General features: G+C 43.9%; 1 protein-coding gene across 1 annotated transcript in view; it reads right to left on the reverse strand.

The window, feature by feature from the left end:
- HRH2 (histamine receptor H2) overlaps window positions 1-16,686 on the reverse strand; it is a 744,552-nt gene that overhangs the window by 403,288 nt on the left and 324,578 nt on the right. The window contains exon 2 of the mRNA XM_078650619.1: window positions 14,128-15,897. Within this exon, the coding sequence (XP_078506745.1) occupies window positions 14,128-15,266 (1,139 nt within the window). The 5' untranslated portion in view covers window positions 15,267-15,897. The remainder of the gene's footprint in view (window positions 1-14,127; window positions 15,898-16,686) is intronic.

The raw sequence follows: 16,686 nt of genomic DNA on the forward strand, positions 1-16,686 counted from the left end.
CCAGGAGGCAGAGTCAGCACAAGACGCGGCACACTTCCAAAGCGGCCTGGGACAATGTCCTTTCCTCCTGATGAAACCTTGATTCTTCATTTTTAAGGTTTATATGAAAGCTCACCTAACTAGAGGTATGTCACAGTTTATGAATTGATTTGGTTACTGCATTATTGTCATCACTAAAGTCACGGACTCACTATGCAAACGCTAGTTCCTCCGTTAGGTTTAATAGCTTACCTAACTAGAGGTATGTCACAGTCTATGAATTAATTTAGGTACTGTACTATTATCATCACTAAGTTACAGACCTACTATGCAAACGCTAGTTTCTTGCCAGTCGCCACCCATTACTCGCCATTAATGTCCCCATTAACCTGTTTCCTTATGTCTCAATTGAGCTTTTACAAAAACAGTATCTAGTTCTGTGTATTAACCATTTCCTGAATATTGGATAAATGCTAGGAGTGACCCCACCTTTCTCTTTAATAATTTTTAGGTGACCTCATATACCGCAAACAGAAGGGTAAGACTAATAAGTTTAAAAATCTACCCATCAACATCACAAGTAGTGATATGTTTTTCTATCTGTGTTAAATGTTGTACTTGTCCTGACGAATGCTCTTAGACCACCCTGGCCAACAGAGCAGAAACATGTCGACGTTCTTGCAAAACTATTAATCACATGCTATGGATACCTAACTTCCTGCGAGCATACCCAACCTTTTTTAACCTAGCGGTCCAGCGATACTAATAAAGAGTATCTATGTCGTCTGGAAGCTTTTTTAACAAAACCCTTTTTGCACACTCTCAGTGGGGTAACTCTAAATTCTCTGGAGACTGCCACAAAACCAGAGAACGCCTCGGGTGAGGCTGGCAATTTACAAATTGTTAAACCCAATGACTACTGCCATAACGTTTGTGTGGGGCGGCCAACAACATATACCGCTTACGTTATACACAACGTTTATGAGGGTTTTCCAAATATTTCTCTTGGTAGTAGTGGTTACAAGTGTCCTATCCACCTTTGATTAATCCTAGTAGTGAAAACTGCCCTATTCGGGCATGTTGAATTCCCTTTTGATGCTACATATGGTACCAGTGGATAGACCAACCACACATCCACGAACAATGTATAAGCTCAGTATAGCTATGCACAAAATTAACCTAATGACACAATTTGTAAAGGCAAGGGTGCTGAACAGAATGCACTATTGCTACCCATTCGATGCACACAGAGTGTCTAAAAGCCACATTCAAAGAAGACGTGTAACAGATCCGGAACACACCTCCAGACAAAGTCCCTAAATAGAGCATCCCAGAATTATAGGAATGTAGATTAAAAAAAATATTTCATGGATATTTTGAATACAAAAATACAAATAATTCATGTCCACGTATCAACAAAAAATGAAAAAAAGCAAGTAAAGGATTGAGGCAAAGGCATGTGGAAGCTCATAGATGGATTCATCAGAAGCTCGAATTTATGAACATGAACAGAGAGCACAACTTGTGCAGTAGTAGCAATAGCCGACACGTGTTTCGTCAGAGACAGAGCCTTTGTTAAGGCTTGATTAAGTTTTCTGAAGAAATGACAAATTGCTCATGACAAGAAAGCTTTTTTATTAAGTAAATAACTTCCTCGGGAAGTAAAATAATTTTTATATTAAAAATCACAAATGGACTTCTCAGAATGTAAGTAGCAGCCAATTAAAGAATAAGGTGCTCCTACGGAAACATCTGTTAGAGAGTCGGGTCGGACCTGCTTTGGCATGAGCCTTACCACAGCACAGAGTCTTTGGTGTGAGATGAAACGACTTTTCAAATATCGGGTACCCTGAGACTTCTCCGGATTTGCCCAATTCCTGCATCAACCTCCGAACAGAGTTAGAAGGCTCCATGACTGCAATCAAGCAAGATGCCACCCATGGACACTGCAACTTTGTCTGTCCTGTTGCCTGTCCTTACTTCCTTAAATCTGTGTTGGTGCAAATTCTCTCTACTGTGATCACTGCTCCACCTGCAAAACAGGAGATGGGGAAAAACTGCATTCCTGTCTGCTTTCTGAATGTCTAATGACAGTAATATTGATTTTTCTATTGTCTACAATATGTGTTATTTGTTTTGTAGTGTCTACAGAGTTTTGACCTTCTATGAAGCATGATTGGTCAGGATCTATTAAGCCTGGCATGATTAGGCCCCATTTGGTTGCTAGGATACCCGTGAAGAGGTTCGCGCCTGTATTAAATAACAGGTATACACAGTACAAGCTGCAAAGGCTGTGGTCTTTCCCTTGTTTTGAGGAGTTATGTCACCATCTCCTCCAGCATAGGTTTCGCTGTCATGTGTTATTCGACAAACAAGTTAAAAAGCCTAGTCAGAACAGGGGTGAGAGGCCCACAGAATGTTTTGTGAAAAAGGAGCCCCAACAGTTGGGTTTAGAGGATTTTCGTACTTGAGATACCTATACAGGAGAGATAACTTCCTCAAGTCCAATGGGGTGCTCTGGGGGTCAGCCTGAAGCCTGTTGAATTTTCGAACTCTTGTGCCCTTCAGTTTTCGGTCTCCATTTAGGGGGCTTGGATCTTTTCACCCATATAACTCCCATAGTAGGAGCTGAAATCCCTAATTCTCAGTATTGAATACCTCGGCAGCAGGTTAAGCCGCTATGATGCAGCCCCAAGTGGATTTTGCTCTAATTTTGCGAGTCAAAATCTTTAAGCTAAAAAAGTATTATCTAAAACTAATGTTAGACCCGAAGAAGGACTGCTATGGTCTCAAAAATTCAGGGATCTGCCTGAAAGCGAATTGCTGCTAAAAACCCTGTTATCGCCCAGAGGAGAACAAATACCTCAGGAAGCTGTGCCCTCGCCCACCCGCCTCCCGCTGCCTGACCCCTGCTCTATCTTTGGGTCTGGCCGCCGAGCGGAGCGCGGTGCTGGGGCAAGGCAAAAACTACACCACCCAGCATTCCCGGCGACGCATTCCGCGTCAATCGAGCGCCAGGAGCCGCATAAATTTGCTGTCAACCCGGTCGAGGGGGGGATCTGCCTGAAAGCGAATTGCTGCTAAAAACCCTGTTATCGCCCAGAGGAGAACAAATACCTCAGGAAGCTGTGCCCTCGCCCACCCGCCTCCCGCCGCCTGACCCCTGCTCTATCTTTGGGTCTGGCCGCCGAGCGGAGCGCGGTGCTGGTGCAAGACAAAAACTACACCACCCAGCATTCCCGGCGACGCATTACGCGTCAATCGAGCGCCAGGAGGCGCATAAATTTGCTGTCACCCCGGTCGAGGGGGGGATCTGCCTGAAAGCGAATTGCTGCTAAAAACCCTGTTATCGCCCAGAGGAGAACAAATACCTCAGGAAGCTGTGCCCTCGCCCACCCGCCTCCCGCCGCCTGACCCCTGCTCTATCTTTGGGTCTGGCCGCCGAGCGGAGAGCGGTGCTGGGGCAAGACAAAAACTGCACCACCCAGCATTCCCGGCGACGCATTCTGCGTCAATCGAGCGCCAGGAGGCGCATAAATTTGCTGTCACCCCCGTCTCGCGGGACGCCAGGCGAAGCCCGGGCCAAGGGCGGGCCCGTTTCAGTTTGATCCAGGTTGGGCTGGGCCACCCCCCTTGCTTCATTCCATCCGGACCCTACCCTAAAGGTATCATCTTTGCCCATTGACTTTGGACATTTTGAACATTCAACTGTGAGATCTTAAACTGATATAACTATGACTAGGGGTTTAAGAAGTAAAACAGCCCTTAAAGCTGCCTCATTTACAGGACCTATTGATTTATTCATTTCTAAAACAACTGAGGCCATTAATCAAAATATTGCTGTTTTAGAACGTAGGGTGTCCCAGGACCTTGCGATTGCCCGGAGATCTTCCTTGGGCCCTATAGCAACAGCCTTAACCCCACTGCCATCAGCTACCCCTATCCCAATTCTGATACAGTCTGGCACCACAGCACAAGTTCATTCCATCCCTAGTGCTGTAGATTTATCAGCCACTAATCTGTCACTGGAATTGGATTCGACTGAGAACCTTGAGACAACCCCAGACCTTGAGCATATTTTATCCGAAGACCCGGCTCAGGATCTAGCACAAGCCAATAAGCTTAGGGGGGTCAGAGAAGGTGCCGTCCCAAAACAGCCTGAAGCGCACAATAAGGGGAATACCAATATAACCCACCATACTTCCAATAAAAAGAAAGGGCTTATTGTCCCATTAGTCAACAATCCCCTTTCCAGTAAAAACCCTGTTATCTCAGATCCATCTAGTCTACAATGCCCCAATTTGGACAATGTTCAAGAGGGCGGCCCAAGCCCGTCTGACAGTGATACTTCACAACTCCTTGCTAGTTTTAGGGACTTACTAAAATTTCACCTTCAACCCTTGGAGAGGAGTATTATGGCAATAGAAAAGCAACTTGCCATACTCCTCACCAAAATACCCAATCAGACTAGGGTGGGAACTTCTAAAACTGGAGGGGTACCAGTAGCAATTAATTCTGGGTCTACATCGGTTAATCCACCCATACCGCCTGTTACACCTAAAGTACAGGCAAAAACTAAAGAGCCTTTAACCACCTCATTACCTGCTTCAAATAATCGTGCAACTTCCAAACCCAATGCTAAACCCACATCTCAACTCACACCCCAGTTACACATATCCAGTCAACAAAACTCTACCCAACTCCCTCCTGCTGTTATACCCCCAGCCACCAGTGCCATCGCGGCCAAGGGGTTTCTGCAGCCACTTCATGACAAACCCCCGGTTACCCAAAAATTACATCATACAGATACTAAGAGGGGGCCTAGGCCTAAACGCCCAGTTCATCTTCCACCGGAGGTCTCCCCATTTACGGTAATTTTAACGGGAGTCCCGGAACTTCCAGCAGGTACTGATGAACCTTCCTGGTCCCTCTTGAATAAAATTCTCCAATGGCTTAGTATCAACAGGCCACTACAGCCTACTAATACCTGTAGAATATCTTCAGTCCGTAGGGTATCATGGGTGGGGGCGAGTCCTAAGAGTATTCAGGGGGATTGCGTCATTGTTACCTGCGAAGACGCATCCTCGGTGAATCATATTTGTTCATGGCCAGAGTTGGAGAAGAAAGGGGGAATCGACACTCAGCGGCTCTCCTTTTTCTATCCACCTGTATTTAATTTTCATGCTCCAATTTTAGCCCCCAACTGGGTTATTCCTCAAGAACAAGCCTGGAATTATGGAGGCCCCTGGATGACACAAAAGAGCAGGAATAGGGATTGGCTACCCCGTCCCTGGTACCCCAACAAAGGCCATCCTATGGGGAATGGATGGCAAGGTATTCACACCAGCAACAGATTCGACTGTCTGGAGATGGTCGACTGACGTAGTGCCCCATCACCCTCTAGCCTGGGTCCCCCTATGTTTGCAAGCTACCTGTTAACGATAGAACTACAGCATCCCGTATCTCGGACTGTGTACCCGCTGTTGATCGGGCGGGCCGACTATATGATACGGTAAATGAAGGAAGCCCCACAGAACCTTTTCCACCCTATACTATTACCAGTATTAACCAAACCACCCATTCTTGTAAAGGTGCCCCCTGTATTAGCCCTGAAGTGAGTGCGTCCTCTGATGCCTCTAGACCGGGCTTAGTTGTGAGTACCCTGGAAGTTAGTCCAACCATACCTTGTGTTCCTCAGCCGGTGATGACCGTTTATGATACTATCGAGTCTGCCGGTCTTACCCTTATCTCCTGGAACATAGCCGGTATTGCAGGGAAATTAGACTCACCCTTTTGGTCCAGGTTTATTGGGGAAGGTTTTGATATAATCCTCCTCCAGGAAACCTGGTGCCAGGATCAAATCAACATTGAAGGTTACTCATCCCATTGCCTCAAAGCCACCAAATCTAGTTCAGGTAGGGCTAAGGGGGGTCTTCTGTTGCTTCTGTCCAACAAGTTATGCAACTGTGTAGTCAGAAGCAGTTCGACTGTGGGAACCCACAGCCAGGTAGTGAGGGTTGATTGCAGTAAGGGAATCGATCTGGTTATAGTAAATTTTTATAACAACATCTTTGATGCCTCCAGAGGGAATATTTTATTCCCCCTTGAAAAGGAAATTGTAAGGGTTATGGGCTTTTCGAACAGAAAGGCAGATGTTATATGGGCAGGGGATTTTAACCTACAGCCATGCCACCTGTCCAAAGGGAATCCCTGTGGCCTTGGTACAGTAATGTCTAACCAATGGGGGGGAGTGGGAGAGAGGGAGGATTTCCTCCACTTCCCACACTGTCACTATGGATCTATACTTAATAAAATGTTAACCAAACTAGACCTTCACCTTTTAAACTGTAACAAAAACATCCAGACAGATACGTGTCCCACCTTTACAGGAAGGGATGCTGGAACATTTATAGATCATATTTTGCTGTCTAGTACAGGGGACTTTTCCAACCTGTATATCAAAGAGGAAAGCCTCAGTGACCACAATAGCATTTGTATTACCCTCCTGGGTCACGGTACTTCACCAGCGATAGGAGAAAAGTGCTCCACTGATTTAGTACCTATCAGACCAAATGGTCTAAGGATCAGATGGTCTGGAACCAACTCCATGGCCAAACAGAAGGAGGTTATATTTAGCTGTAAAATCCAAATTAGCTATTGTTTAAAAAATGTAATTAACCCTGATTCCCTATTGTCACACTTCATCACTATCAACACTATTATTGAAGGTATTTTTACTAAGGCTCCCTCATCTAACAGAGGCATGAAGCAGGGATGGTTTGACAAACCTTGTATACTTGCCCTTCGGGAATTGAAGAAGGCATTAGGTACCAAACCACGAGACCGTGACGGAATAAAACATCTCAGGGCCAACTATAAAATGGTAATTACCAACAGAAAAAAGATCTTACAAAGTGAAGCATGGGATAAGTTAAAGGAAGCAGCTGAGACCAAAAACTGCAAACTATATTGGGATACAATTAACAGCCCTTTTCTCAACAAAGATGGCATCCCTGAATTAACTTCCTATGTCGCATGTAATGACTGGATTATCCATTTTTCTAACATCTTTAACCCAGAAGGGACACCCTTAGTTGTATCAACTATTGAGGCTTCACCCTGGATACCTCTACCCATGGGAGTAACACTGGATGAAGGTTATGAAGGACTTTCCAATAGTAAAGGGGGAAAAGCTCCAGGCTCGGATGGGGTTCCCATTGACTTACTAAAAGCTGAACCGAATTTGTGGGTCCCCATCCTGGTGAGGATTTTTAATTGTGCGGCAGAAGGCAACTTTCCTCCTTCTTGGGGTCAATCAGTTATAATTCCCCTATTTAAGAAAGGTAGCAAATCTGAGGCCTCCAACTACCGGCCGATTTCACTGCTGGATGCCTCAGTGAAGGTCATGAGCAGGATTCTGCTTAAAAGGTTAGAAACCTGGGCAACTGATTCGAATATCTTAACTAAAGGGCAATATGGCTTCCGGAAAGGTATGGGCACTCTGGAACAATGTGTAAATTTGGACCTTATCATTAACAAATATACTGTAGCCAAAAAGGGCAACCTTTTTTTATGTTTTGCTGATTTGAGCAGCGCGTTCGATTTAGTTAATCATGCTATTCTTTGGGAGGTTTTGCTAGAGTCAGGGGCACCAAAGGAAATCGTCCACTTTTTAGCCAGGCTTTACGAAAAACTCTCTTGTAAGGTCCGTTATGGCACCCTAGGCGAATGTACCCCATTCCTCAAAGTCTCAAGGGGAATTCGCCAGGGATGCGTTTTGGCCCCTCTTTTATTTTCCCTTTTTATTAATGGTGTTGATCGTACCCTGGTTGATATTTCCGCGGATGCACCTTTGATTGGAGGTAATCCCGTCCCACTTTTACTATATGCGGACGACGCTGTTCTTTTATCCCGTACCCAGATTGGCCTTCAGCGCCTAATCGATAGTTTTATGTTGTTTATTCAAAATAGAAGGCTCTGTGTGAATAAATCGAAGACTTATGTTATGTCATGCGGGCAGGCTGCAAATAAGATGAAGCATAGTTTTTTCTTGGACAGTGATAAAATGACACACGTTAAATCTTTCTGTTATTTGGGAATCACCTATACCAACAATGGGTCTTGGACTACTGAATTTGATAACATCAGTTTGAAAATGCTGCGGTCCACCAGCAGTATATTTCGATTCGCCGCTAAGCTTGGATTGAGAAGCATCCCAGATATGACCAATATATACAATATCCGTTGTGTTTCTTCTGCACTATATGGGGCGGGTGTATGGGGCCATAGTGAAGGCCCTTTGCTCCAAACTGATGAAAACAAGTTTTTAAAGAGATTGTTATGTGTTCCTTCTTCTGCCTCTGTACAACTAACCCATGATGAGGTAGGGATCGAGTTTATATCTGACTTAGCAGCATTTCGGCCACTTTTACTGTGGCGTTCTATTTGGGCTAAGCCAGAGACTCGATTCACTCAAGAGATTATTCTTGATTGTATAGGTTTGGACCACTCGTTACGCATACAATGGCTGAGATACATTCAGTTCTGGTACAACCTTTTATTTGATATTGATGTCTTTCTTGATCCAGAACTGGCAGTCGCCATCTCCAAAAAAGAAATCAAGCAAACGTTTTTAAATTTTAAAAAGGCTGAGCGTGACAAAGTGTACGGTAAGTCAGCCACCGTGAAGTTCTATAAGGAACTGAATTTAATTCCGGGGCTTCAATCCTACCTTGTGAATGTGACTCGCCCATCTCATCAATTCGTATTAACCCGAGTCAGATTGGGTTTCGTACACCACCTTGTTGCGTTCCCAAACCAGAAAGTCAGATCCGAGACCCCCTGCCCGTGTGACAACACTTCACGCCAGAGCTGTTGCCACTTTTTACTTTTCTGCAAATGTTACCAATTTTTAAGGGTAAAATACCTTAAGCCCATTTTTATAAAATACAACATCCGATCCGCAAAGACCGCATTGATATTATTATCCTCTTTGGAGAATATGGATATTTGCTTTTTTTTGGCCACTTTTATCTTGAAATGTACAGCTGCCAGGAAAAGTATAGTGTTGTAATACCCTTATACATACCTGTCTGTACTGAACGACCTGTATATGTTGTATACAAAATATTTTTAACCTTGTATTTTGCTAGTTTTATGCCCTTTTGAGACGTACAGCTGCCAGGAAACGTATAGTGCTGCTATTACTTTATACATTCCTGTCTGTACATAAAAGTTGTGTAAATGCTGAATTATCTTTTATGTTATAAATCTACAATATGTATTGTATGGTCCTTTTTCATACGCAAAATTTTTCCTCTCATGCCCATTCGAGCCGCCCTGACTTTTGTCTTGTTTTAAATGTACAGCTGCCAGGAAACACCATTTGGTGTGATAAATATATTTGATTTCCTGTCTGTACACATATGATTCTTTTGTATAACTTTTATATTGCCCATATTATTTAACTATTATCTGTTGCCTACTAATTGTTGCACATGTTTCTTATCCCCTTTTTGCACACATAGGGTATTGTATTTTAATGTTTGCTTGTATGATTTGTACTTTCAGATCGAATAAAAGCTTATGAATTGAATTGAATGAATTCATATCTACACTTTTTGATTTCTTTAATAGTATTCCTCGTTTACCAGAAATAATATGGTCTTTTGGGAAACAGGAAGTTTTAAAATATACTAATTCCGAAGAGAAACACTCTGTAGTGTGTCTCAAAATGTCATATTTTTAGTAGTAGCTTGCCAGAACACAAGGAGTGCAACCCTTAGCTCAAACGTGAGCATTGGTGGCTCTGTGGGGGAGGGGTATTGGAAGGGGTGGTCCATGAGGACAGAGGGACCTATGTTCAGGGCCGGACTGGGAACCGAAACCGGCCTTGGCAAACTGCTCGGCCAGCCCCCCTGGGGTGAGCAGGGAGGTGCCGATTTTGTTACAGGGGGCCGGTATTGCCGGCCCCCAGTAACAAAAACACCCCCTCCCCCCCGGCCTAAAACTGGCTCCCACCCTGGCAGCCTACTGGGAAAACGCCCAGTGCCCGCTACAGCCACGGCCCTGCCTATGTTATGGCGTACAATATAATCCCTTATCTTTAGTTTAAAGAAAGGATATCTAGTAAATACCACCTGTATCTTCAGAGAAAAGCATTTTGGAATTTTTCAAACCCCCCCTTTGTTTCCAGCACAGCACTCATGAAGCAACCCCGGTACATGCATGCAGGTTATAGGTGAGGTATCCGGCATTCTGATTTCAGACGTCAGCAGACTTCACAACACCAACTCTTGCCTTTGTTCCCTCTCCAAGAAAGAGCCGACCAGACAAAGAACAAGATATGAAGTGGAAACTTGGATTGGGGCTTATCAGGTAGGAGCATGAGTTCGGATTGCAGCGCGAAAGCCTCCTCTAGCACCAAGGAGATAAACAAATGCAATTCTCGTTGATTCTTTCTCACATATCTGAACTGCATGCCTTCCATATCATATCTCTCATCTTCGTCTTCCCTAAGTTGGTAAAAGAGCCTGCCAAGGTTAAACTTTTCCAAAGGTTGCCACAAGAAACTGACCAATGCTCGCTCTCCTAACACAGGATTCAGAAATTACCATCGGAACTGGTGGCCCGAAACAGCACTGCCGACAATATCTGGCGTCAAGAGTGCTCAACTCCAGTCCAGTGACGTAACAACGGCCCCCCAGCCCCTGCAGTGGGAAGGGGGCTGAGCTCCAGGGAGCCCCCTCAGCACAGTACCTTGGCCTGAGAGCTCCTGAGTGAGTCCGGAGGAGGGGGGGGCGCCTCTATGTACTTTGCAGGGGGGACTCCTCAATTTTCGTTACGCCACTGCTCCAGTCCTGAGACCTCAGTTGATCTGTTGGCAAATGGGCTTAAGTGTGCTGGAAGACATACTCTAAGCATGCAACAAGCTTACCATGGAATAGCAAACCTGGAGTGCCTAGGTTTAACGTCAGTCCTGGCTAAAGGAGGTTTCAGGGCCAAATGAAAGGACATAAGTAAATCTAGGAGTTTAAAAAACCTTGACTCCTTCCCTATTAAGGGCCTCGCTATGAGTTAAGGGCTACATTTGGATCCCAGTGCAAACACGTACTATTATGAATTTCTATAGCACTAGTTGAGTACACCTCTCTTTCACGCAACCATCGTAGACCCAAAAGCCATATAGAATGCATTATTTCAGAAAACAATGGTCCTAAGGAAACAAGGGATTTTTTAAGAAAAATTCATATAAACCATGATGGGTACTATATATATCTCCAATACCCAGCCGGACATGGAATTTTATTTAAACAATGTTTTCTATAGAGTCACGAATGAACGCAAGGACATTTAAAATGGGGCACAGTCCTGTACCCAACATTTAAGAGGGAAGTGCGGGAAAACACAGTAAAAAACACAGTGTAGACAAACGAAATAACAGGCAAACACTTTAGAGCCAAGGTGGCTTGCACTCAAATGTATAGTACAGCAAGCACTACCAAATAGTATCCCCAATGGACATTTATGGTACTATTTTATGTCGACGACGTTTCGATCCCAGGCTCCTAGATCAGAGTGATCATCATCAGGACTAAAATTAAACAATTGCCTGGTGTCAAACAATGAAGCCTGTGGAAATAAGGAACAGGGAAAAAGAGAACATTGACCCGTCAGAATCAATGTAAGGGTCTAATTTCAACATGTCAACAACTATATTCCACTCATGCATAAACTAAGTGACTTAGTGACTCCAGACGAACATCAAAATTGGAAGACGGTTTAGCTCAGTGACTTCAGGTAAAGGTTGATGTTACAACCTAAAAATTACAGCTTCCTAGGTATAGCTAGCGTGTGTGTGGGGGAACTGGACAGAAGTGTTTGTTAAAAGTATATTTACCGTGGTGCCTTGGGTCACGTGGTGTTTGTTCGTGAGTTATCAAGAAAATACAATCAAGAGTCACCCTCGGCATGTGGTCGAAAGTTGCGGGTAGCGAAAAAATAGGCCGCGTGGTAGAGATAATTAGTTAACGTATGGACTCGATAGAGTGCAATTACTTTCAATACCTAGGTGAAAAACTCTTGATCGCCCGAGTTCGAGGCACGTGAGGGAGGCATAGAAGATATGCAAGTCTTACCACGATTAATTAGGAGTGTTGATACATCCGTGAATGTTAGGTGTGAAGGCCCGAACCTTCGAGCCGCAAACCCAGAACACTTACTTACCCCTATGATATGGCACTTATTAACATCTAACAAAATACATTGGAAAGAAGTAGTATTGTACATTCAACATGACCCAGCGGCACTATGTAGAGCCTCGCTATGAATGACCCAGTGCCCGTCCCATTATCTCTGCTCCCTAACATCTGCCAGAACTACTGATATGACAGACAGTGGTGACTTTGGGGGAGGAGACAGAGTTAACAAGGATTTCAAGTGGGAATGAGGAATTACTGGGAGAATCAGTAATTTAGTTCTTACACCTGGACATTTTGGCTGCTTCCAGCTGCCATAATTTCCAAGTGAAACCCACAGTCTCCACGGATTTACTTGGTACTCCACCCTGAAGTCAGATTTTAAAGCACCTGCCACCTAGAAAAACCAAACACTCATCTCCTGCTGATAATGGGCATATTTATTGACTAAGAAGACACTCAAGCAATAGGCGTATCCTTCAGTTCATAACCGCTAGTCACTAAAGTCACACACCCACAGCACAATCAATAAAACACTCCAACTTGGCTGAGAATATGACCAAACTACATCAGCTGGAATATCACAAGCTGAATGAAGCTTGGGATCAGTGATGTAGCTAGGTGGGGTGGTGGAGGGGGCGGACTCCCCCCGCTCTTACCTGCCGTCTCGGACAGCAATCGCAAGCACACACCCCCTTCCTCAATGCGTTTGCGGCAAACGGGGAAAACTCGCCAGCACCACCCCTGCTCTACACTGCGGCCGCGGGGTGACAAAATCAGGGACCGCTATGGGCGACCAGAGGGCTAGCTACGCCACTGATTGGGTCTGCAGTGATGAATCCAGTGGAAAGTCACCAAACTGCAGGAAGCCATTGGCCGAATGTGAGGTGTATAAATGTAAACATACCAAGTTGTTAAAACCTGGCAGTATTCATTTCTAAAGAGCAACCGTAGCTCATATTTAGGAGTGGATGCTCAAAACCTCTCTACCGCCTTCAGCAGTGAATGCATTGCCCCACAGTATGATTTCTTTATTCAGCTTTTAGCAGAAAATACTGGAAATAATGTGTGGTAACAAGGATATTGGTACTCTATTCCACAAGATTTTGATGTTGACAAAACTGGCTTTCACTAGATGGAATTCTGATGGAATTGCTAGAAGTGGCAAGGTACTTCCATCATAGAGGAAACAGTAACAATCTGTGAAAAGACAATGCCTTCCGACAAGGGTATCAGTTTGGTCACCTTTCTATCACTCTAAAGTTATAAGGTAAGGGTGGGAGATGCCATCCAGGCTGACTTCATTGTTCACCTTTGGGGAGGAAAAAGATACAATATTGGATACAAAAACAGTTTTTTTGAAATATGTAAGTAACATTGTTGTCATAAGGAGACCTTCACACCCCTGTTGTCTTTCAGTCAGCTCAGCGGATTAATGTGCTTTCAACAAATATCCCAAGGTAACAAAAGGGTGAAATGTGTTAGTACTGAAGGGTCAAACGTTGTGTTATCAGAATCCCATAATCTAAATATCATCTGACTGAAATACTATTCCGTAAATGCACTTTACAGAAATATCACTTCATTGAATTAAATTATAGAAATTCTACACATATTTTTGTAGATGGTAAGCAGGACACAATGTTTCTGACATAATACCAATCATATTCTGACCTACGACCAACATAGTTGGTGATCCTTAGGAGTAAAAATATGTGGTCACCATAGAGCAGAGTATTTGTAATGGATGGCATTCAGCAAGATTATGAGTGATAATATATTTACATATTAACATGATATGGCCATACATTAGTCTTACTAATCAATCGTAAGTAAAACATTTACAAAAGCAAGAACATGCAGCATAGGCCCTTTTAGAAGGGTGTAAGGATGTAGAGTACAATTTCTAGTTGCTTGAACAATGACTGTCAAAAGTTAAAAGTTGTGTTACCTCTCTATGGTTGTTCCGCTGCTGAAGGAGCCCTCCTTCCCATTCCGCATCTCCATTGTCAGCGGTGTGTCTGCCATCTTCTCCTCCATCTCTTGATGGGCCCTTTCCCCACAGCGATGAGGAACAGGTGTCAAAGGGGGCTCTCTGCTGGTGGGTCCTACCCTCTGGCAGCGCATCAGACGCTGGTATGCGGTTCTGAAGTCCCTGTTCAAGGCTGCGTACAGAATAGGGTTCAGGGCTGAGTTGGCGTAACCTAACCACAGGACAATAAAGAAGGCTGTTTCATCGACTAGAGTGTCATTCACCCCCTGGTAGGTGAACACGGTGAAGTAAGGGAACCAGCAGATGATGAAGGCCCCCATGACTGCTGCTAGCGTCACTGTGGCTTTGTGTTCTCTGACAGTGGGCAGCGCAGGGCTTAAAGCATTACAACAGTTTGCATGGTTTATCCTTTTGGCTTGTTCCCGGGCAATTTTGAAAATTCTATAGTACATCATACACATAATAACCAAAGGTAGATAAAATGTCAACAGGCCATCCACCAGCACATATTCCCGATTGAGCTCAAACTGGCATTCACTCTTGTTATCTGAGTCCCGAAAGTTCTGAACTCTTTTGTCTTTTGTGTTCCATCCCATGTGAATTGGAAGGAACGACACCATAAGTGACACCACCCATATGACAAGCATTGCTATGGCAACCCGGCAGGGAGTGACCAACATAGAGTAGCGAAGTGGGGCTGTGACCCCGTAGTAGCGGTCCAGGCTAATCATGAAGAGATTGAGGATGGAGGCTGTGCAGAGCATGACATCTAAGCTGGTGTAGATGTTACAGAAGGTGGCGCCAAATGGCCATTCTCCATACAGCAGGTCAACTGCTGAAAAAGGTAGCACCAAAACACCGAGCAGGAGGTCAGTGATGGCCAATGAGACAATGAAGCAGTTGGTCAGGCTCCGTAGCTTGCGATCAAAACGCACAGCGAGGCAAACCACCACATTGCCACAGATGGTGATGAAGATAATAAGTACAAGAAGCAGACCAATCAAAACATTGTAGACTACAGGTCTCCAGCAAGGAACATCAGTGTGGTTGAGGCTGTCGGCCATGCTTTCACAGTAAGGATCCACCTTCCCTGTCATTCATGCTATCACCGGATATTATGTTTTTTGTTTTCCTTAGGGCAAGGGCATGAGCAAGGCATGAGGTGATTTGCTTTCTTAGCCTAAAGATTTCTCCAACACTCTTTTTCTTACTTAGAGAAGCCCAATGTCCCAGGAGGTAGGGTTCAGTCTCATGAAAAAGCCACCTTCCATCTTGAAATAACACGATGTTCGGAATCTTGGGAGTCTTCACTGAAAATTTGACAGATACCAAGTGCTTTACGTGCCATGAACATGGTGTCCTGTTGTTCCCTTGAAGTATTGTTTTGAAATCTCACTCCAATCCATGTACACTGGATACCTTGATGGCAGCCAGCTGTTCTAACAAGAGTTTTCTTTATTGAAGATTTTCTTCGGACTCCTCCGCTTTCTTTTCTTGCATATGATTGGTTCCCTTTCTTGGTTTAGGAGGTACAGGTAAGGTGGGTCTTGAGTCTGCTCATCTGTTACTGGCCACAACCACATGGGAGAGATGGATGAGACAACAAGAATTCTGCTGCATGGTTCTCTGTTGGCATAAGAAGGAGGAAATGCCAAAATTAGCAGCTATTCACGATCTGAAGAAGTCTTGAAGAGATCTTCATGGCCAGAAGATGCCACAGATCAGTATCTGGGACATAAAAAATAATACATGTTAGAAGCTGACATTCAAATTTACAAAATGAAAAAACAAATGCTATTGTTTTTGACAGAAAAAGCACAATGACTATTACATTTTGGGGGAATGAATGGTTTGTTAGAGCATGAAGATGCCTACAGCTTCCTTGAATTGATCAAATTCATACAACACTGTAGTTTAAGTAACTCCAAGGCAGAGGTCTTCAAACTGGGAGGCACGCCCCTCTGGGGGTCCATGGCTGTATTCCCAAGGGGGGATCAAATACCTAAGCAAGTACTTGTAAAAGAAGACGGCATGGAAGTGTAATTGATATATTTGGTGTGTTTGGAGGCTGTCTTCATTTATTTGACGTGCATAAAAAAGTATGGGAACTGTAATGCTGAGTGTCATGAGGTCAGGGTCAGTGAGTTTGGTGGCAGGGTCATAGAGGTGGCTTAAAAGAACAAAATATTGTGGTTGTTTTGAAGATTTTTTCACCTGCATGTAACTGCATATAAAATCATGCACACATCAAATGAAAACTAAATGCAAGTTAAGCTAATCAGTTGGAATGTACTCTTTTTCATTATGAAATCTTAGTTGGTTAATGTGATCACTGCAAATGTCTGTGAAATTGACCAGAGAATCATTTATAGTGATATGTGGTCCCAGATGCTCACAGAAAGCACAGTGAAGAGTCAAGTTATTTTTTTAAATGGTATTACATTCAGTATAATTCGGCTGTCACAACAGGATGTAGTATTTAAGATAAAATGGGTGCTTTCAGAATACATAATTTAG

The sequence above is a fragment of the Lissotriton helveticus genome, chromosome 7 (assembly GCF_964261635.1).
Source record: "Lissotriton helveticus chromosome 7, aLisHel1.1, whole genome shotgun sequence".
Lineage (NCBI taxonomy): Eukaryota > Metazoa > Chordata > Amphibia > Caudata > Salamandridae > Lissotriton > Lissotriton helveticus.